At 34.2% G+C, this 24,016-nt stretch overlaps 1 protein-coding gene across 1 annotated transcript in view; it reads right to left on the minus strand.

The window, feature by feature from the left end:
• The window catches only part of tmtc2a (transmembrane O-mannosyltransferase targeting cadherins 2a), a 48,193-nt gene extending 28,400 nt beyond the window's left edge, over nucleotides 1-19,793 (minus strand). The window contains exon 1 of the mRNA XM_073838656.1: nucleotides 19,432-19,793. Coding sequence (XP_073694757.1) covers nucleotides 19,432-19,514 — 83 coding nt within the window. The 5' untranslated portion in view covers nucleotides 19,515-19,793. The remainder of the gene's footprint in view (nucleotides 1-19,431) is intronic.
• Nucleotides 19,794-24,016: the final 4,223 nt, after the last annotated feature.

The raw sequence follows: 24,016 nt of genomic DNA on the forward strand, positions 1-24,016 counted from the left end.
GCATTTCTGACTATATATAAATTAGGAATAGCAAGTTTACATCACACAACTTTAAGAAAAATTGAAGAATTGAGAGTTTATTTCTTAGAATTGCAAGTTTGTCTCGCAACTCTGACTTTAAAACTTGCAATGTTTTAATGGCTTGTTTATATCACGCAATTCTGAGAAAAAAAGTCTGAATTGTGAGTTTATTTCTTAGAATTATATTATTTCTTACGAGTTTGTCTTGCAATTATGACTTGATTCACCAAAAAAAATCAGAATTGCATTTTGTATCACGTAATTCTGAGAAAAAAAAAAAAAGTTAGAATTGTGAGAGAAGTTGCAATTACCTTTTTAATTTTTTTATTTAGTGCGGAAACAGGCTATAATAAATAAGCAGATAAAAGGATAAATACAAAAAGAATAGACAAATAGAAAAATAGATACAAATGAATAAATAGATAATCTTTTTTCTAAATTATCTTGGGGAACAAAAAACTTTCCCTAATTGAAGCAGCAATTAACAAACAACAATTGCTCACATTTAAACTCAAAGAGTCAGCAACTGCAGACAAAGGGAGGGGAAAAAATGTGAGGCACTGATGGCCCTCGTACAAGCAGCACTGACTCACAATCATTTTAATGATCTGAACAGACCCAATGAGTATCTGTGATTCTTCTCACTTTGACAATTGATCTGAGAGCCTCCTCGCTACAGCCGAACCGACACTCATCTCCAGCACGAGCCATCTGGGCTAATCCCAGAGCGATGTCACGCTAATGGAATAGCCATTTCACTCAGCACAAAGAAGTCTTGTTAGCTCAATGATGGATGACGTCCATAAGAAGCCCAGTGGCAGAGGTAGCCACAGAGAGAACCACAGTTAAAGGAAATCAATGCCTTATAAAACCACTGCAGTCCAGTCAATCAGACACATCACCTAGCTGTACTAAGGATTTAAAATGGAGTATTTCACAGCTTAAAAGCTCTGACATTTAAATAAATCAAGCCTAATTGAGTAACTAATTAAGAGGCTGAGAGCAGCTATGTTTTATATGCTCTGAAAACCTTTCTCCAGGTATATAGAAAAACATATAACATACTAAGGATTGGTTCACTTCCGGGATAAAAATTTCCAGATAATTTACTCATTCCAGTGTCATCCAAGAAGTTCCTGAAATTAAGGTTTTTGAGGATTTTTCTCCGTACAGTGGACTTCAATGGGAGCTAATGGGTTGAAAGTCCAAATTGCAGCATCAAAGGGCTCTACACAATCCCAGCTGAGTAATAAGGGTCTTATCTAGTGAAACGGTATGTCATTTCCTAAAAAATTAAATTAAATTTCTATACTTTTTAACCACAAATGCTCATCTTGCACTAGCTTGATCTCATGGCATTACATAGTCACATTGTGGTAAAAAATCCTGAAATGTTTTCCTCAAAAAACTTAATTTCTATTTGACTGAAGAACGAAAGATGAACATCTTGGACGATATGGGAGTGAGTAAATTTTCAGGAAATTTTTATTCTGAAAGTGAACTAACCCTTTACGAGGGACAGCAAAAATACTTTACAGCTTTTGCAAACCTGCTACTGTAAAAGCCTGAAAAAGCCCCAATTTCCTCACTGTAGTCCAGACCCTGTAAAGTCTCACTGTCTGACTGTATGATGGATGTGAAGCTGCACATCTGGAAAAGTGTGAGCTTGAAGTGTTTCTTGGCCCTCCGTTGAGGTGCTTTTAATGAAAATATATATGCAGGCCTTTCTCTGCATATAAAATGTGAATGGAGCACAAATGCTCTTACCAGGCAAAGACTGGAGATTTAACAGTGATAGTTTTCATAACATAAATGGCTTGTATAAAATCCAGTTAAAGCTAGATTTATAGGGCCACCCAACCGGGCATCAGTGCCTGGATCCGGACTGTATTGCATTTCAACACAAATGCATGATCAAAATGTACATTACAGGGAAGTAACTAGGCAGTGAAATATTATCAGCTGCAGATCCTGATCCACATCTTCTGTCGTCTGGATAGGCAATAACTGAGTCTGAGGAGTTAATTAAAAGCTAATGTCTACATTGTCTACTCGGCGGTGATAAATGATGGCCCTGATTAAATTCTGACAGTGCCCGTTCTCCCAGCAACAAACCACGTCTGTGTACTCACTGCCTTATCGCGCAAATCAAAATGTAATGTAGAAGAACCACCCCAGGGACTGATACTAATTTGATGGTACTGATTTTGTTGCCTCTAATGATCATAGATGGTTCTACTCTATAATATAATACAATACAATACAATACAATACAATACAATACAATATAATATAATATAATATAATATAATATAATATAATATAATATAATATAATATAATATAATATAATATAATAATCATTTAAATGTATAAATACATTGGATACCAAAATAACAAATAAAGTAACTTCTGTAAGCAAATAGACCTTTTTTGTAATTTTTATAAACAATTGAAGTAGCTGGTACCAAGTTTACTTTATCTAGCTAATAAATAAAATAAAATAAAAAAGTAAATAAAATAGCAACCCTAGTAACTTCTGCAAGCAATTTTTTTTTTTTAATTTTTTTTAATTTTTTTTTTTTGCTATTTTTACACTTAGTTTAACTGGCACAATGTTTAGTTTATCTTACTCTGAATACATAAATGAGAGAAAGTAAAGTATCAAAACCAAATCACTTCTGCAAGCAAATACTTTTTTTTGCCATTTTTATATATATAAAAAAAATTATATTATATTATATTATATTATATTATATTATATATATATATATATATATATATATATATATATATATATATATATATATATAATAAAAAATAAAATATAAATATATAAAATAAAATATAAATAAATAAATAAATAAATAAATATATATATTGTAAAAATGGCATAAAAAATAATTAAATAAAAATTATATATATAATTTTTATTTATTTATTGCCATTTTTACAATTACTGTTCCCAAGTTTTCAGTACCCATAAAGTTCATACACTTATCCTACAAGATTAAATGTAACCTGCTTTGTCCAGTACCTTAAATTAAATCTATAGATCTCATCTAATGCAATGACATTCATAATAGTCCAAATACTTTTTATAGGTATTTTTACTCTAGTAAAATTATTACTCTGTCTTTCTGAATCTCACTTTAATCTCGCATCTGTATGATACATGTCCAGTGTTATCAGGAGGAGCAAGGTAAGCTGGTAATCTGAATGTCACAGTGACCTAAAAAGCTCCTGCCTGCTCGAGGAAAAGACAGCTGAATGTATTCAGACTCCAGCGGGGGACGAGAGGAAAAGTGAAGTGTGCAGATCCATAAATGAAGAACAGCAGGTTCTTTTGGGGCTCTTTCTTTGTCCGACTGGCCCAGACTAGTCATTAAAACACAAAACTCACAAGAAAGAGAACAAAACAGAGAATAAGGCAGAAAGAGAAAAGCCTAGACCTATTCATCATGTTCTATTCTTCACCGGTGTTCCTCATCCATTTCTCTTTGACCTCTCCTTCTTTTTTGTAACAGTTTTCAGGACATCCACTAATTGGCAAGCAACCAGCTGTGTCCTGCAACAACCTCTTTCTGTAAAACTCCATGTAAGTCAGCAAACAGAATAGCAAACACTCTTAAAGCTTGTGCAGCTAACAAATCTGCAATGGTTTGATTTAGAGCTTGTGTAATATTCCACTCATCTGACACATACTTCACTATTAAATACAACAGGGAATCTTCACTGAGTGAAACAAGAAATGTCTTGTAAATAACTTAATCGTCTGAATGTTTTCAGGAACACAAAGACCATTTCCAAGAAATTCGAGCATGTACATAAGAGTACAGTGAGGGGGGAAACAGACAGGAGCATTTAATGCAGTTTGTAAGCCAATAAGTTTGAGTATTAACAGCAGACAAAACTACAAATACTTGGACTTGAAGGCCTTCACAGCCAATCAGAATCATGACAGTTTTACTCATGACAGTGTAAACAGCACAAACCACATGGAATCTGGTCTTTTTAATTCTGATTTGTGCTACTTCCATATGTGACCTTGCAAAACCAGACGCAAGTTGCACGGATATATTTGTAGCAATAGACAACAATATGGGTCAAAATTATCGATTTTTCTTTTACGCCAAAAAACGTTAGGATTTTAAGCAAGCATCATGTTCCATGAATATATTTTGTGCATTTGCTACTGTAAATACATCAAAACTAAATTTTTGATTAGTAATATGCATTGCTAAGAACTTCATTTGGACAGCTTTAAAACTGATTTTCTCAATATTTTGATTTTTCTGCACCCTCAGATTCTAGATTTTCAAATAGGTGTATCTCGGCTAAATATTGTCCAAACCATACAGCAATGGAAAGCTTATTGATTAAGCTTTCAGATGATGTATAAATCTCAATTTCAAAAAAATTTTGCTTAATGAATGGTTTTGTGGTCCAGAGTCACATATGTGACCCTGGACCACAAAACCAGTCATAAGGTTAAATTTTACAAAACTGAGATGTATGCATCATATGAAAGCTCAATAAATAAGCTTTCTTTTGATGTATGGTTTGTTAGGATAGGACAATATTTGGCCGAGATACATCTATTTGAATATCTGGAATCTGAGGGTGCAAAAAAATCAAAATACTGAGAAAATCACCTTTAAAGTTGTCCAAATTAAGTTCTTAACAATGCATTTTACTAATCAAAAAGTACATTTTGATATATTTATAGTAGGAATTTTACAAAAAATCTTCATGGAACATGATCTTTACTTAATTTCCTAATGATTTTTGGCATAAAAGAAAAATCAAAAATTTTGAACCATGCAACGTATTTTTGGCTATTGCTACAAATATACCCCAGCGACTTAAGACTGGTTTTGTGGTCCAAGGTCACATATGTGGTCATAAATCCAATACAAGATGTTTTGTAATTCGACCGCAGTCTAAACAGTCATATCGGCTATGCGACTTTTACACCACTCTAGATCAACATTCGCCACAATTCTGCACTCATGGGAGTCACTTCAAAGATTTTACATACCCAAAGTTACCAATACAGCTGAAAAAGAAGAATGTTGTGTCAGAACACATAAGTATTACATTGACAACTCTATATACAAGCAAAATTAGACTCTCTTCACACCTCCTTGTCTTTATTTTTCATATTGCCTGCTCATAATTTCACTGGCTTCTGTAGCAGATCACAAGATAAACACATAATCGCTTACTTTATGTCCTCAATGTTTACTTCTGTATGACAGCATACTGCAAAAGTGTTGCCAAGTCCACAGTTTTCCCACGGGATTGGGCTACTTTTTTTCACTGTTGCCGTGGGTTGTTTTCAACTTTGTGGGTTGAAGCGACCCCACTAATGCGTTATTTACCCCCAGAACGTGATTGGGCAAATTTTGGACTAGTTTTGAGAAGCAATTGGGCAGACTTTGTTGTGACACTTGGCAACCCTGTTTGTATTGTTCTTTTGCAAATACCAGGCAGTTCAGAACCATGATCTGATCACACTGGAAATCTGATATTGGCCACATTCAAAACAAAAATGTCAGTTGTGAGCAAAAATCGGAATTGAGCACTATAGCTTGCAGTGTGAACATAGCCTTAAAGCAGCAGATGGAAAAAAACGCAGCTTGTTAACTCCCTACATTTGACCTATAATAGTTTCAGCTTTTTCTTAGATGAAATTGCAACTATTTTACAATTGCATCATTTTCTTTTCAGATTTAGAGGTGCCACTTTTGAGCCACTCGATTCCTGATGGATAAATTAGCTGCATTTATCACCACATTGAGCACCGTTTCACTTCAAAATGTCACATTATGGGTGTAAAATGGGTTGCGAACGGCAATCCATAATCACTCTGAGTGTTAAAGAAATGGGATAGAAAATAATGACTAAAATAGAAAAAGAGAGACAGAAATTGTGAAGAGAGTGAAAGGAGATTACATTCTGGCAAGACGTACTGCTGGATCATAGTAATCTAACCTGTGCATTGCGAATTTTTGCTTCATTTTGAGTGGTAGAAATGTCCATTTCGTTAAAAACTGACGGATGATGTCTGAGAACGGCCATGAATGTCATATCGGGGAGCGATTCGGAGCTCACACACTCCAAGACAGATAAACACAGCAGGCAGGAGTTTATCTAAATACCACTCTGAAATATGGTTTCTTTCCGTTTATTGAAATCAAGCGAGGCCAGATAAAACACAAACTCTAGGACCTGATGGTGTGATGTTACTAGAGCCAGACACCGCATGAGAAATAATAATATCTGTGAGCCAGATAAGAGAAAAACAGGATTGAGGAATGAGCAGGGGGTCCTTTTTCAGTACATGTTTGAAAAAATAAAACACCTCAAATCCAGTTAATTAAAAAAGGAATATAAACAACATAAGCAAACTAGATTTAAAAAATGCTACAATGAAAAAGAATCACAACCAGCGCACTGGCATATGACCAAATATAAAAACAGAGGTCTTTTACGTATAGTATAGAAGCTGAAATAGTCAGAAAGAAGGTAGAAAATGGCCTTATAAGTACAATGCCTTGCAAAATTTTCTTCACATTTTGTTTTGTTGCAGCATTATGTTAAACTGCTTTAAATTACTTTTTTTCCACATCAATCTACATCTCATACACCATAATGACAAAGCACAAAACAGGTTTGTAATAACTTTGCAAATTTATTAGAAATAAAAAACTGAAAAGATCGCGTTGCATAAGTATTCATACCCTTTTCTGGGACACTCAAAATTTAGCTCAGGAGCATTCATATTGCTTCTAGATGTTACTACACTTCGAGTGGAGTTAAACTGTGGCAAATTCATTTGAATGAGATTGATTTAGAAAGGCACACACCTCTAAGAAGAAGTTCTAACAGCTGAAAATGCATATCAGAGCAAAAACCAAGTCCTGAGGTCAAGATAACTGCCTTTAGAACTCAATGCCAGACTTGCGTTAAGGCAATGATCTAGGGAAAAGTTCAGAAAAAAATCTGCTGCATTGAAGGTTCACAGAAGCATGTAGCCTCCATTATCCATAATGGAAGACGATTGGAACAACTAGGACTCTAGAAAATGTCTGCCAGCCCACATCCAAGCTGACAGAGCTTGAGAGGTCAAAAGGTAAGGCAAAGAATGGCAGATAATTGCCAAATGCAGATGTGCAAAGCTTGTCACATCATACCCAAAAAGACTTGAGGCTGTAAAGGTGCTTCAACTATGTACTGAGTTAAGGATTTAAATACTTATGCAATGTACTTATTTTAGTGTTTTATTTTTAATAAATTTGTAAAATTTGCAAATCTGTTTTTTGCCTTGTCATTATTATGGTGTATGGAGTGTAATTTGATGTGAGGAAAAAACTAATTTAAAGCAGTTTAACATAATGCTGCAACAAAACAAAACGTGAATAAAATGAAGGGGTATGAATACTTTTGCAAGGCACCGTAAATGTGGAATTCGGGGAACAATAAAATGCTAGAAAACCTCTTTACTGTCTGTCTGACATTTCTCATTTCTCAAAAGCGCACACGGAAACCCTCTGCACCTGAACAATAAATTAACTGTATCATCTGACCGGTAATGGCATTGCATAGCAATGAGAGCACTGCAGACAGTGAACCTAAACAAGTCCTCATATCACTGCGATCTCTTTACACGGCAGGCGAAACGCTCTATGCGCCTCTTATCTAGGGGAAACACAGGAAAAGCAAACAGATTGCTTCCGGACTGGTGATGAATTACAGACCCTAAAAAGATTTGAATAGGAATGAAATATGACCCGAATGTGGTTACTAATGATGCCCTATCGCTCAGAGCGGAATAAAAGCAAAAACACAAAGCAAAAGACATCGCCCCCCTTTCTACACACACAGCATATCATTAAGATAATGTAGGTTGAGTGATGTAGTACAGGTCATATGTAGAAAACGATGAAGTTGCGGCTTTCCCTCAAGGAAGGTTACTTGGATATGGGAATTTTTAGATGCACTCTTTGTTCTTTGGAAATCAAATCCTCACTTCCATATCTCAAAAAAAGTTCACAGTTACTTCCTAAAAAAAACCCACTGAGGGTCTATAATGGGAAACGCATTAATGGTTCAGCGCTGGAGGGTTACAGGTGTGAGAAATTCAGCAAAGGGCTTTTTAAAACCATAACATTTCCTTCTCGTCTTGTTTGCTTTTCTTTTTACGAAGTGAGAGGCTATAAAAACATCCCCTCGAATTAGGGATTCGAAAACGACGTGGCTTTTGAAGCAGCAGTAATTACCTAGAAATGCATTTGAGCTTAAGAGCGTGGAGAATTTGGCTGAATAGACTAGACGCGATGATGGACTTTGCCGCCACGCTCTGCGACACGGCCTAATGAATCTCTATTGAACGCATAAAGCAGCTGGGCCTGGAGAAGTGACATTTCAAGTCATTTAGAAAATCCATCCAGGAAGGCAAAATTAGAGGCTCTCATTAGGTCGCAGGTAGCTTTGGCAGTACGCGTATGACTAATGCCAAGTGCAGAAAACCATTAGTGCAGCTAAAGCTGGAGAAAATGAAAGAAACAGGAAAACTAGCAGAGAAATGAAAAATCATTTTGTTTGATTTTTGAGAAGAAATCTTTACAAATATTTAGAAGTGGTCATACATGTAGGTTTTTATGGAAGTTTTCGCCACTGAATAAAAAAAATAACAAAAGGGTTACTGACTTTTTTTTTTAGAATTGTGAGATATAAACTCGCAACTGCAAGTTTATAAATCAAACTGCAAGATAAAAACTCACAAGTCGTCAAAATTGCTAGATAAAAAGTCACAATTGCAATATCTTGCAATTTTGAATTTATTTCTCAGAATTGTGATTTTATTTTGCAGAATTGTGAGTTTGTGAGAAAAAAAAAGTTAGAATTGTGAGCTTTTATCTTGCACTTCTGACTTTATTTATCAGAATTGCACATTTATTTCTCAGAATTGAGAGTTTGTGAGAAAAAAAAGTCAGGACTGTCAGTTTGTATCTTGCAATTCTCACTTTATTTCTCAAAATTGCAAATTAAATTCTCAGAATTGAGAGTTTGTGAGAAAAAAAAGCCAGGACTGTCAGTTTATATCTTGCAATTCTCACTTTATTTCTCAAAATTGCAAATTAAATTCTCAGAATTGAGAGTTTGTGAGAAAAAAAAAGCCAGGACTGTCAGTTTATATCTTGCAATTCTCACTTTATTTCTCAGAATTGCGAGTTTAATGCTGACTTTATTTCTCAGAATTGCGAATTTATTCCTCAGATTTACAAGTTTGTGAGAAAAAAAGTCAGTATTGTGAGTTTATATCTTGCAATTTTGACTTTATTTCTCAGAATTGTGAGTATGTGAGATAAAAAAAAGTTTATCTCTCACAATTCTGACTATTGCTCACAATTGCACATTTATTTCTCAGAAATGCAAAGTTTGTGAGAAAAAAATGTCGGATTTGTAAGTTTATATCTCACAGTTCTGACTTTAATTTCTCAGAATTGCGAATTTATTTTTCAGAATTGCACATGAACTAAACTACTGAAGAAATTAAGAAAAATCCAAACCATTTTTGTTGTTTATTAGACAGACAAAGCTGACAAAACTGTTTACCATTTGCATCTTTTAAAGGTTATGCAAGCAACTATTAACAAATCCAAAAGTCTGAAACCTCATTAAAAACCTGGGATTCATAATCTAATTCAAACCAGGAAAATAAAGTTGTAGCAAATGTAAAACATTATGGCATAAAATGAATGAGAAATACATTAGATTCTACTTCGTTTCTAGGGCATTGATAACATTTGTGACATGGACCGTGACACTGACCATAATTTGTAATGGAAAAATCTGTATTACACTAGACAAATGCAAAACAGAAGCATTTTCACTGGTGGTCTTGGACTGTTTATCTTTGGCCCTGCCAGTAAAACAGCACAAAGATTAAAGAAGATCAATACAAGAAACACTGAGCGGCGTTTACCGGGGCTTGGGATTTGATCCAGTCCACTCACTCCCACCTAACAGATGACCAAGAGCACACGCTCCACAGGAACCATGATCACCTCCTGATTAACCTGTCAACCAGGATGCCCAATTATCACCGCATGACACCGTGTTGATGGATCTCCTTTATATCTCCACACACACACACACTAAGCTCAACAGGATTATGAATGTCATTAATCTCAACCTGAGCAGAAAGCATCAATTCATAAGAGGATTTGTCAGTCAGATGCACAGAATTGACATTGAAAACAGGATTTATTTTTGTGTGCTCCCTTGATTCCAAATTGGCACGAGGCTAGTGAGGAAGCAAAAGAACAAAAGAAAGAGGAAGACAAAGACAGGAGAAAGCAGAGAGTGCTGAGAGCGGGAGCTGTCGAAAGATGATACACAATCGTCATCGATCACACAGACAGCAAACAGCTTCAAATGTGTGTAATCTTTGGGGGCTTGTGAGGGTTTGAATTTCCCCCTACTGTGGCCAGTTTTTATGCCCACCTATGTGTTTTTGGGAGAAGGCAGATGCCAGTGCAATGTGACACCGGTGCTGATAGAACTCATAATCGTTGGGCTAAAATGTGTGTGGTCCCTCAGCACGAAGTTATCATCATTAATGGAAAATATTATGAAGACAAAAGCTTACAGATATGGCAGTTTGCAAAAGAACAAAACTAAACTTATAAATAAGCAATGCAATATAAACAAATGGAATAGAATACAACCTTTTAATCAGTGCCTGATGATGTGATTTAAACAATCTCTCAAGTCTGACCAATGAACCACCCAGGAAGGGATCGTCTGGTCCAGTTAAAAAAAAAAAAGTTTCTGACTCATATAGTGACGCTAGTTATAACTTACAGCCAAGTTGACTTTATTGTTGCCGGGAATTGAATGAATACAACTTTAAACAAAAATCTGATTCAACTTTATTTTAAGAAAATGTAGTTTTTGATCAACTGTGGCATGTTTATAGAGAGATGCACAAAGTGCTGCTATTAGAAATGCAAGGATTGAAAAGAAACTAAATGGCTACTAAAATTACTACACATCAAGTAAATTAATAATGAACTGTGATGCTGTAAATGTAATGTAAAAAAATAAAAGCTAAACCAAATTCTCAAAAAAATAAATGAATGAATGAATAAACAAAATAGTAGGTAAATAAATAAGTTATTTACATAAAAAAAATAAAGAAAGTGATGCTTTATTAGTAGTGTAAAAAATGAAATCTAAAACCAAATGGACTCTCAAATAAACAAATGAATGATTGAATAAAGCACTAGGTAAATAAATAACTAAAAAGTACAAAAAAAGGAAAATAAATGATGTAGTGTGATGTTATATTAGTCATGTAAAAAAAATTAAACCAAATTAATTCTCAAATAAATAAATGAATGGGCAAATAAATAAAGTACATAAATTAAGAAAATAAATTATGGAGTGTGATGCTATATTAATATCGTACAAAAAAAATGAAAACTAAAAACCAAATTAATTCTTAAATAAATTAAAGAATAAATAAATAATGTAGTGGGCAAATAAATAACTAAAGTACATAAAAAAATAAAGAAAATAAATAATGGAGTATGATGCTATATTAATAATGTAAAAAATGAAAACTAAAAGCAAATTATTTCTCATAAATAATTGAATAAATTAAGTAGTCGGTAATAAAGGACCTAAAGTACGTAAAAAGTAAAGAAAATCAATCATGCAATGTGATGCTTTATTCGTAATGTAAAAAATTAAAACTAAAACCAAATTAATTTTCAAATAAATAAATGAATAAAAAAAGCAGTAGATAGATAAATAACTAAAATACATAAAAAGAAAATAAATGGAGTGTGATGCTATATATGTAATGTAAAAAATATATATATATAATAAAAACCTAATTAATTATCAAATAAATAAATGAATTATTAATAATGTAGTACATAAGTACATAAAAAATAAAGAAAATAAATGTAGCGTGATGCTATATTAGTCATGTAAAAAATAAAAACCAAATTAATTCTCAAATTATTAAATAAAAATAATAAATAAAGTAGTGGGCAAATAAATAACTAAAGTAAATAAAAAATAAAGAAAACAATTATGCAGTGTGATGCTTTATTAGTAATATAAGGGACGAAATTTTAAACCAACAGAATACTGAAATTAGTCAATTACTAATAAATAATTGAAAATATAGTATATAAATAAATTCATACATTCATTTAAAATGTAACAAATGAAAACTAAAACCAACTGATACTGAAACTAGTCATTTTCGAATGAATAAATAACAAATAAATTAAGTAGTATGTAAGTAAATAAGTAACTTAAGTAAATAAATAATGCTGTGTGATGCTATGTTAGCAATATAAGAAATTTAAAAGCAACGCAAGTAAATAAATGACTAAAGTAAATATTGGAGTGTGGTTCTATATTAGTAATTTAAAGGATGAAGATTTAAACTAATAGCTTATACTGAAAGGTAAAAAGAAGTCATTTCAAATAAATAAATAAATAAAAATCAATGCAAACCTGCCTCAGTCTGATTCGCAGACCAGATCAAGAAAAACTCTATAAGACCCTAAAAACATGAGCCTAAAGACCATGAACTGGGAACTCATGTGAAGACTGAACAGATTACATGTATCCACATGCATTCAAAATATTTTCTGGGTTTGACCCATCAGCAACCATATTCTAAGGTCTGTTGAACATTAACCTGGATGGAAAGTTATGCCTCAACTCTGCAAGACCTCAGGGCTGAGGTTTTCATCATGTGTGAACACTTCATAACTCAACGATCCCTCTGCTGAACCCTTTGATCCAGACTTACACTGGTACGACTTCTATAAGGGAATGTAAGGGGGTTCTCGTTTCCAAAAGTTACCTGACAGTGGCACTGACGGGAGCTGTCAGAGCCTAGAGTCCATGCATGCACACAATAAAATTCTGCGTATTGTGATACCATGATCTAAGTGCACTGGCCATTCAAGTCTCAACAAAACTAAAAGAGCCAGTTATTTGATGTTTCTGAGTAGAAGGATAGATCCCATGGTGGTATATCAACACCAATGCTATCAAGCTCAGTAAAGCTCAATAAAGGCGACATGCTTTTTGTTGCAACACTGACTATGTTCTTTCAATAAAATCAGCCTGTAGACGATCCTCCATTGGGAGGCTGGTGTCACTGGCTGGTACATGAGGGGTTCCACCCTGAATGTAAATTCAGATGGTCTTCAAATGTAGGGGTTTGCTGACAGCTCCTCTGAGTTGGCCAAAGAAGGATAACCAATGCAAACCTGCAAGTAATCAAGGCATCAACCCCCAACACAAAGCACAACATCGAACTCAAACTCACATAGAGTGTGCATAAATCAATAGGGATGGTAGGTTTGAACTTAAAAACTTACATGTGTTCTACACTGCTGGAGTAATACGGCACATTTGGGGTCGAGGGGGAAATACGGAGTGTTTTAAAATGCAACCATTTCCACTGGCAACAAATCAAACCTTTCAGTCACTCACTCGCTCCGCATCTCGTTCACTTTGCCTCTGGCTCACTATAACCACTCAGAATGATTTCAAAATTCATTTTGGTACTTTTGATGAAGCCCATCTGCCTCTCCTTCATAAAATACATCATTTCTGTGATGCACTTGTCTGGGTTGTGTGGTTTAAGCGCTTGCTTCAGCCTCCAAACATCTCAAATTACCCTCTTTAAATCAGTCACTCTTCACTGGATCACTCATGTTGGGTTCCGTAGCAGTCAGTGTTGAATGACAGCGGTTTGGTTAGATGAGATTTGAAAAAGTGCTAAATATGCTAGTGGCAATGTGGATATTTGGGATTGTAATAGGTTGGAACTTAAGGGAAAAAAGACTGAAGATACTAACAGGGTGTGACAAGAGCTTCAAAGTAATGCAAATGCATTGATCTGTTATAAAATCCAGAAGCCTCTAACTCTAATGAGATAAAGTGTGAGCAGACTGATGTGAAATCATTACACATTTAAAAAAATAAAGTAAAAAGATGTAAAATATTAAAATATTAAATAAAATATACAGTTGAAGTCAAAAGTTTACATGCACCTTGCAGAATCTGCAAAATGATAATTACTTTTGCAAAATAAGAGGAATCATACAAAATGCATGTTATTTGTTATTTAGTACTGACCTGAATAAGATATTTCACATAAAAGATGTTTAAATATAGTGCACAAGAGAAAATATTAGTTAAATTTATAAAAAAATGACCCTGTTCAAAAGTTTACATATGCTTGGTTTTTAATACTGTGTTGTTACCTGAATGACCCACAGCTGTTTTATTTATTAATTTATTTTTTTTAGTGATAGTAGTTCATGAGTCCCTTGTTTGTCCTGAACAGTTAAACTGCCCTCTGTTCTTTCGCTGTTCGAAAAAAGTTTAACTTATTTTGTCTTCTGGGAAACATGCAAGTATCTTCTGTAGCTTCTAAAAGGCAGTACTAAATGAGAATAAAATATGATATTTACTCATAATAAGAAAAATTTACACATCTTCATTCTGTTCAAAAGTTTTCACCCCTAGTTCTAAAAGCATTGTGTTTTCTTCTGAAGCATCAGTGAGTGTTTGAACCTTCTGTAGTTGCATACGAGTCTCTTAGTTGTCCTCAGTGTGAAAAAAAGACGGAGCTCAAAATCATACAGACATTGTCGGAAAGGGTTCAAATAACAAAAATGTTGAATCAAAGAATTTGATTTGTGGGACCTGAAGGATTTTTCTGAAGAACAGAGGGCAGGATAACTGTTCTGAACAAACAAGGGACTTGTGAACAACTATCACTAAACAAAAAAAAAAAAAAAAAAAAAACAGGTGTGGAACATTCAGGTAACAACACAGTTTTGAACTATATGTGTAAACATCTTTTATGTGAAATATCTTAGTCAAGTCAGAACTGAATAAAAAAATAACATGCATTTTGTATGATCCCTCTTATTTTGGTAAAATAATTAACATTTTGCAAGTTCTGCAAGGTGTATGTAAACTTTTGACTTGAACTGTATATACACAATTTTTAAATAAAATACATTAAAATGAAATTATTTCTATAAATTACTTAATTTTTAATAAAATTATTTAAAAATGAAAGAAAAAACTATTCCATGAACATGGATAGAAGAAATACTGTAAATTCATTACGTTGACTTGAATTCTTTCCCAGGCCACCAATGACCACATACCAACTTGCAAATCGATAAAAAAGACAATTTCAGGAAAACTCTTTGTCCTAAAATCCCACGAGCTTTAATAAAATAACAGTCTGACATTTTAAAAGGCATGAGAGCATGTCTGCAACAAATGATGTGATAAAATGAATGGTCTGTTGCCAACTAATATTAAGGCCTGTAATAGCAAGGATTAACATCATAAAGACTAGTCTAGAATAGACTGCTTATATATTGTGTTATATTTTTTTGAATGGCAAATGTGTGACATTTTATAGGAAACAAAACAGCTGTCAATCACTATGGGCATGAGAGTAAAACAAAAACATCAAAATGCAGTATAAAAGTTTAATATGAGCATTGAATTGCACTTTAATTATTTGAAAGCTTAGAGTTATAAAGCTTAGAGTGTCAGCTCTCTTTAACACCATCTATCAATCACAATACAAACACATGCGCATAATGAAACACTCCTCCTAAAAACCACAAAATACTAAAGAGTCTCTCCATTGATAAAACACACATGTGCAGCAGATAACCATCAAACCGAATGTAACAATTGAGACTGCAAAATACTTAGAGAAACAAACAGAAAACAATCCCTGCTTATTTGAAAAAGGTGTCAAAGTCAATACAGGAAACTTATTCTGAGTTTCTAAGCACATCCTCTTTTCGGAAGCTTCTCTGCAATACGAAACACAACTGGTTAAGCTTGCATTTAATCACACAGCTAGAAAAATGATGGATGTTTTTTGTTTTTTTTTTGTAAATCCCTCTTGAGGGCCATTACGCATTTTAGGATCATGTTTAAGGACTGTTTGAACAAAACATGAAGAATGAAGAAAAGTGGGCAGCAGTGTATGACTGGGTTGAATTAAAAACCTTATTTCGCACACAAATCTTTCATTCGACTGTGTTGATCACCAAGAGTCAACTGCAAGTAGCAGCTGCTCTACAAGTGGAATATGCCATCAAATTAATCAAAAACTAACTTAAATATTGGGGAAAACGTGTCTGCCAAAACCTGAGCTAACATCCTCTAGAAGTCTCTTCATTAATAAAACTACAGCATTCAAAACAAACAGCAAGATTTTATCTATCCATGCAACACGAAAATTATCCAGAGGGCAAAAACCATATAAGAGAGGTCTTATAACTCACAGTCAGAGTTTATGGAAAATGCTTTAGAACAGCACAATTGGCACAAGATCACGTCGGCTCTCAAACATCGCTCTGAAGACATGTAAAAATAAATTTCCCCCAGAAGGATTAGCACTGGCTGACGTCTTCTGCCTTCAGTCAAGTTGCGCATTTCATACCAAGAATGCTTTATTCCCTTTTTTATTGATATTACCATTGGCGCACTGAGTGTGGACAAGCCTCTGTACCGTTCCAGGGAAAAACACTTGACGTGATTAAGAAAACAGAGACAAAGTGTGGTATTCCAGAGCTCTGGAAGCCTAGGATCGCAACCGCGCTTCAACAGCTGGTGCATGACCACAGTCGGAGACACAAACCAGTCCCAGGAGTCAAGAGTGGAATCGCAGAAAACCAATCACCACCAGATTCTTTGATTATGCCTTGTGCACACAAACACATAAATCAAAGCAGGTTAAACCCCCGGGAATGCATGAAGGACGCAAGACTGTTGACCTTTAGGTGAGAAGGTCGATTTGATGAATGAGTCCGCAAGGTCAGTGTACTGATTGGGTATCTGTGGTCACTCAAGAGGGACAGAAGAAGGATGCATGCATGTGTGCATCTCTAGGGTTTAAATTAACACTGGGACTCATCTGAAAATTAAAGGTCACGGGTCGGGATTTAACATTTACACGCGGTGTGAGACATCACTCTTACAGACAACTAGTTAGAGCATCACATTACTGAGATATTTGTAGAATTTTGTGTGCAAAATATCCATTTTCCAGCACGTTCAAAGTAAGCAGCTTTCAATTGGTCATGACCAACATTCTTAAAAATAAAGGTGCTTCAAGAGGTTCCACAAAGAACCATTTCTTGCTTACCTTTTTAAAATCCGAAGAACCTTATTTGCCACAAAGAACCTTTTGAGAAACAGAAAGGTTCTTCAGATGTTAAAGGTTCTTTATGGAACCATTTAGACAAAAAGGTTCTTCTATGGCATTGTGAAGCAACTTTATTTTTAAGAGTGAACTTGAAGGTGAGCGAAATCTACATGGGAAACTTTTTCGCTCTCATTCGAAAAATCCAAGCGCATGGATTCCTACTGAAATAACTGGATTCCGCCGAGAAAATTTCATCTAGTCACAGAGTAGATTAGCACGTTCTGAATCTGTATTTAAAGATTCAAGCGATGCCATAGAAGAATCAGTTTTGGTCCCACAAAGAACCATTCAGTCAAAGAACCATTTCTTGCTTACGTTCTTAAAATCTGAAGAACCTTATTTGCCACAAAGAACCTTGTGTGAAACAGAAAGGTTCTTCAGATGTTAAAGGTTCTTTATGGAACCGTTTAGACAAAAAGGTTCTTCTATGGAAGTGAAGCATCTTTATTTTTAAGAGTGAACTTGAACGCAAGCAAAATCTACATGGGAAACTGTTTTGCTCTCATTCGACAAATCCAAGCACATGGATTCCTAAATAACTGGATTCCACCGAGAAAATTCTGTCTATTCACAGAGTAGATTAGCTCTTTCTGAATCTGTATTTAAAAATCCGACCAGTTGAAAATCAATGAATTACATGTGATTGGCAAGCTGAAGGTCAATTTGTTGATGATGAGACATTTGAACAATTATGATCTGTAAAGCCTGATTAGGTTTCACCTGGGAGTCTATAAATTAATCTTAATAGAATCAGAAGCAGCTGGAGATGTTTACACAAATTATCACTTTCCTTCTGCATTGGCTACTGCACTAAACCCATCATTTCATGGGTCATTTGGCTGCAGTAAACCCACAGAAGATGCCCAGGGTTATGTCTGGCAAAGCATGCTGAAAAGGTTTTAACTTCCCAGAAATATGCAGTGATGTAATGATGAGAAAGACAGTAACAGCAGGCCTGTCACACAGTCAAATATGGGATAGCCTAGTTGTCACAGAGATTATATCTCGGTAAATATGTTTTAGATCAGTCTGTTTTCCAGCCATGATCCAGCAGTGCACATTTAAAATGGCTACACATCTGTTTCAGCCATTGAAGTGTACTAAATGGCTAATGAGCTCAATTAGATGTGTTTAATTTAGAGAAATATACAGAATCTGTAGTGTGTATGTTGTTAACTATACATGTTTGGACAATAACCTACCTTTTAATTCAAATAAACTAATCTAAACTGAAAAATATTTACATGAGTGAAAAATGTGATTAGCCCCGGTTTCCCCTTCTGGCATCTCCTCACTGGAGAGGAAAAATTAGCAAATGTCAAATGATAAACAATAATAGAGACCTCATATGTTACAATATGAATGTTTCTTAACTGTGACTCTGGACCACAAAACCAGTCATAAGTAGCACAGGTATATTTGTAGCAATAGCCAACAATACATTGTATGAGTCAAAATAATTGATTTTTCAACAAGCCAAAAATTATTAAGAATGGGATATTAAGTAAAGATCATGTTCCATGAAGACATTTCCTACTGTAAACATATCAAAGCTTAATTTTTGATTAGTAATATGCATAGCTAAGAACTTAATTTGGACAACTTTAAAGGTTTTCTCAATATTTTAATTTTTTGCGCACTCAGATTCCAGATTCAAATCGTTGTATCTCAGCCAAATATTGTCCTGTCCTAACAAAGCTTATTTATTCAGCTTTCAGATGAAAATTGACCCTTATGACTGGTTTTGTGGTCCAGGGTCACATATACTGTAAGTGGCATAACAAACAAAATAAACGAAAACAAACAAACTAAACCAACCAACATTGTTTAAACGTAACGTTTCTATCTATATGTGTTTTTATTATTATTATTGAAACTATTCTGTAAATAAATTTAGTAAGAGTGCTACATTAACTAACTAAAAGCTGTTTTCCTCAAGTTCAATGTGCTATTTTGACAAGCTACGCAATACAAAGACAGCGTTCTACATAAACAGGTTACTTTACCCGAGGCTGTGTGAGTAACAGCACATTTAACTGAACACACCTGTCTCAAAACTGTCATTATTGTGCTTAACTGTTAAGGTGAAGTGATGGAGAAGAAGTGTACCTGTCATCATAGCAGAAATCAGCGCTCAGTGTGTTCATATAGAGGAGCAGAGCCACCGCGCTGCACACCAGCTCCACTATCATCTCAACGACAAAGAGGAGAAAAGAAAGTCCAGGAATGAATGACACTGATCAGTCCCCGTCTCTGTTTGCTGTTGTCCTCATTGTTTTGCTCCCGCTGCGAGATGGGAAGAGTTTCAAACACAACCATCGCTCGTCTAACCCATTCTCAGTCCAAGGCTGTGGATTCAGCCCACATATCTGCTCGTAATGTGTGATTTCGCTAATGAACGGAGAGTATTCGGCTGCTCTTCATCCAGAAAGCCGTAGAGAAACATCCCGTTGCAGTAACACCCTCCTATCAAACACACAACACGCGTGTGATATTTGGAAACGCCGCGCATGCGCAGAAATCTTTTCACGGGAGAAGCATCAGCACCATTGAGCTGAGAGCGAGAGTCTTGTCCTATTAAATTGATTTAGAGCCTGGCCATAAAAATGACAATGGCTGTGGCTTGCAGCATTAACATTTTGAACAACTTTGAATGAATGGAATGTACAATAAATATTTATACATAAGTTTCATGATTGACATGTAAACATCACTAAAGTATTTAAGCCCGTTTTCGCCTGAAATAAATAAATAGATAGATAATTGCTACTTTTTTTATTGCACTTCAGAGTTTATATCTCAAAATAGGAACTTTGTTTCTCCATAGACTTTTCGAGAATTATTTCTCGTTATTACAAGAAACATGATTCTCTCATTAATACGAGAAAGTTTCTCATTATTACAATAATGTTTTTCTCCTCAATGGAGAGGAACAGTTCACATTAACAATGAGCAAATGCCATGATAAACAATAATTGCAACCTCATATGTCACATTATGAATGTTTCTTAAATATGTGACCCTAGACCAGTCATATTCGCCTGAAATAAATAAATAGATAATTGCGACTTTATTGCACAAAGTTTCTCATTTTTACGAGAAAGTTTCTCTTTATTACGAGAAAGCATCTCACTATTACGAGAAAGTTTCTCACTTTTACGAGAAAGTGTCTCATTATTACGAGAAAAGTCATTATCACGAAAACGTTTCTCATTATTACGAAAAAGTATCTCATTATTACAGTAACATTTTTCATTATTATGAGAAAGTATCTCATTATTATGAGAAAGTTACAAATTTTTATGAGAACGTTTTTGATTATTACGAGAAAGTTTCTCATTATTACAAGAAAGTTTGTTATTACCGCGAGAAAGTATCTTACTTTTACAAGAAAATGTCTCATTATTGCGAGAAACTAAGTCATTATCACGAAAACATTTCTCATTATTACGAGAAAGTATCTCATTATTACAATAAAGTTTTTCATTATTACGAGAAAGCTGCTCATTATTACGAGAAAGTTTCTTATTATTACGAGAAAGCTGCTGATTATTACGAGAAAGTTTCTCATTATTACGAGAAAGCTGCTGATTATTACGAGAAAGTTTCTCATTATTACGAGAAAGTTTCTTATTATTACGAGAAAGCTGCTGATTATTACAAGAAAGTTTCTCATTATTACGAGAAAGCTGCTGATTATTACAAGAAAGTTTCTCATACCAGAAAGTATCTCATTATTACGAGAAAGTATCTCATTAAAATAAAGTTTTTCATTATTACGAGAAAGCTGCTGATTATTACAAGAAAGTTTCTTATTATTACAAGAAAGTATCTCATTATTAAAATAAAGTATCTCATTATTACGAGAAAGTATCTCATTATTAAAATAAAGTTTCTCATTATTACAAGAAAGCTGCTTATTATTACGATAAAGTTTCTCATTATTACGAGAAAGTTTCTCATACGAGAAAGTATCTCATTATTGCAAGATACTAAGTCATTATTACAAGAAACTAAGTCTTTATTACGAGGTTTCTCATTATGAGAAAGTATTTTATAATTGAGATACAAAGTCATTATTAGGAGAAGGTTTCTCATTATTATGAAATACTAAGTTATTACGAGAAAGTTTCTCATTACAAGAAAATGTCTCATTATTACAAGAAAGTATCTCATTATCACAAAAAAGCTTTTAATAATGAGAAACGTTCTCATAATAATGAGTTATAATAAGAAACTTCCTCTGAATAATTAATTAAATACTTGTAATAATGAGAAACTTTCTTGCAATAATGAGATACTTCCTCATAATAATGAGAAACATTCTTGTAATAATTATATAGTTCCTCGAAATAATGAGAAACGAAGTCATTATTATGTACGTATCTTATTTATTATGAGATGTTAAGTTATTATTACAAGAAAGTTTCTCATCAGAATCATTTTTTTCTCAACTGTGGCGGAAATGGGCATCCATGGGGAACAACTTACAGCCAATCAAATTTGAGACCTGGAGCTGTGGTATAATAAAACATTTTTAGAAGTGTAGAACACAGTGTAGAAGATGAATGAGATTTTTACACCCTGTGGTGAGTTGTGCTTTTTGCAAGTGGATCTCTGAAAATCCCCACTGAGGAGCAGCTGCGTCAAAACCTGTTCAGTGCATGTGTGAATCCGCATGAGTCAAACACAGGAACAAGAGCTAGAGGAGATCATTTGTACCCCAGTGTAGTCACTCCACTCCTGCTCCACCCCACTGACCTCAAGCTGTTGACCCTTGACCATCAGCCCCACTGGGAGGACAACTGCTGTTTTCAGGGATCAACATGAGCACTGACCTTATCAGTGCTGCATTCTGCTGCGGATGCAAACAGTCAGATAGAATAGATGTCAATCTGATAAGTGTACAATTAAAAAGGCAACAGGACAATAGCTGGTTTCTAGTGATTTCACAATATTATAATCACAATGGATTACTTGATGTTCGCTAAATTGGTTGCAGGTGTGTTCTAGGGTAAACAAGACAATTTTTAAAATGCAAATAACATTTAAAGGAACCGTATGTTGGATTGTGGCCAAAACTGGTACTGCAATCACTTTCAAAATACTGTAGAATGGTGTATCTCCTCCCCCTCCACCCTGACTCGAGGTTGCCAGCTAAGCTGCAGGATCCGTTTTCAGCCGTCTCCATTTTTCAAAGGCATCTCCTATACAAATCCTTGTTTTATTTCGGACTTTTCACGACGTATTTCGGATTCATAACGAGGTCTTTTAGGTTTTAACGTTATACATGTTTTATCCGACACGTTCGTAGCTGCAGCTGTAACTAGAGCAGAGCTGGCAACCCGGATGACGAAACTCTACTGACTTCGTGATTAGTAGATAGCTGGAGGGTGGAGCCTCAGGCCAAAACACAAAATGACAACAATAACATCAGTTGTGGGCTGCAACTTTCACTTTTAAATGACAATATCCTGGCCGGACCACTGTTGTCAGTGATATAAGTATTTGAAATGAACATGATTTCGTCATGTCTACACTGTAAAAAAAAAGCCGTAAAATTTACAGGTTTTTCTGTAAAAAATATGGTAGCAATGTTTTACATTTTACGGTTTTCACTTAAATATACAGGTAAATACTGTAATTTCTGATTTTTTTTAAACTGATATAATGGTGATTTACCAACCTTTTGAAGTACTGAAATCTGTTTTGTAACTTTGCAATACACTGATAACCACCAAAAGCAGGTGGTGATGACAACATCACATGATCAACCAAACCCCATCATATATATAAGGTGCACCGTGTCATTCACACAAACACTAAACACCATCATGGTAACACACATAAAACTGATTTAATGCAAAAAACATTAATTTAACAGCATTATATGTAACATATAACCCTAATGTACAAAACTGCCAAGAAAAATCTAAGAAGAAAAAGTTATTTCCACAAAAAACATCAAATAAAAAAAATTCAACACAGGGAATTCTGGGAATGTCAGTTTACGGTTAATCACTGTAAATTTTACGTTCTTTTTCACTTCAAAAAACGGTATACTGCCGTAAAATTACATGCAATGTCCAACACAGTTTTTCACCGTATATAGAAGGGGAACTTACCGTCAACCATTTCATAGGTTTTTACCGTAGCATTTTTACAGTTTTTTACCGTTAAATTCACAGTCATTTTTTTACAGTGTAGTGACGCATTTTATGATTAACTGACATAAATTTCTTACATACAGTTCCTTTAACTTAAAAAATCAAATACAAAAAAAGCACAATATTCTTAGTAATATTAATCATTAGTACAAGAAAGTTTCTCATTACGAGAAACTAAGTCATTACAAGAAAGTTTATTATTATTATGAGAAACTAAGTCATTACGATAAACTTTCGATAAAGTCATTATTACGAGAAAGTTTCTCATTATTACGATATACTAAGTCATTATCATGAGAAAGTATCTCATTATTACAAGAAAGTATCATTATTACGAAAAAATCCTCATTATTATGAGATACTACTGTAAGTCATTGTTACAAGAAAGTTTTTCATTATTACGAGATCCTAAGTCATTATTTCAAGAAAGTATCTCATTATTATAAGAACGTTTTTCATTATTGCGAGAAAGTTTCTCATTATTACAAGAAAGTATCTCATAATAATGAGAAACTAAGTCATTATTA

Source organism: Garra rufa, chromosome 4 (genome assembly GCF_049309525.1).
Source record: "Garra rufa chromosome 4, GarRuf1.0, whole genome shotgun sequence".
In the NCBI taxonomy this organism is placed as follows: Eukaryota; Metazoa; Chordata; class Actinopteri; order Cypriniformes; family Cyprinidae; genus Garra; species Garra rufa.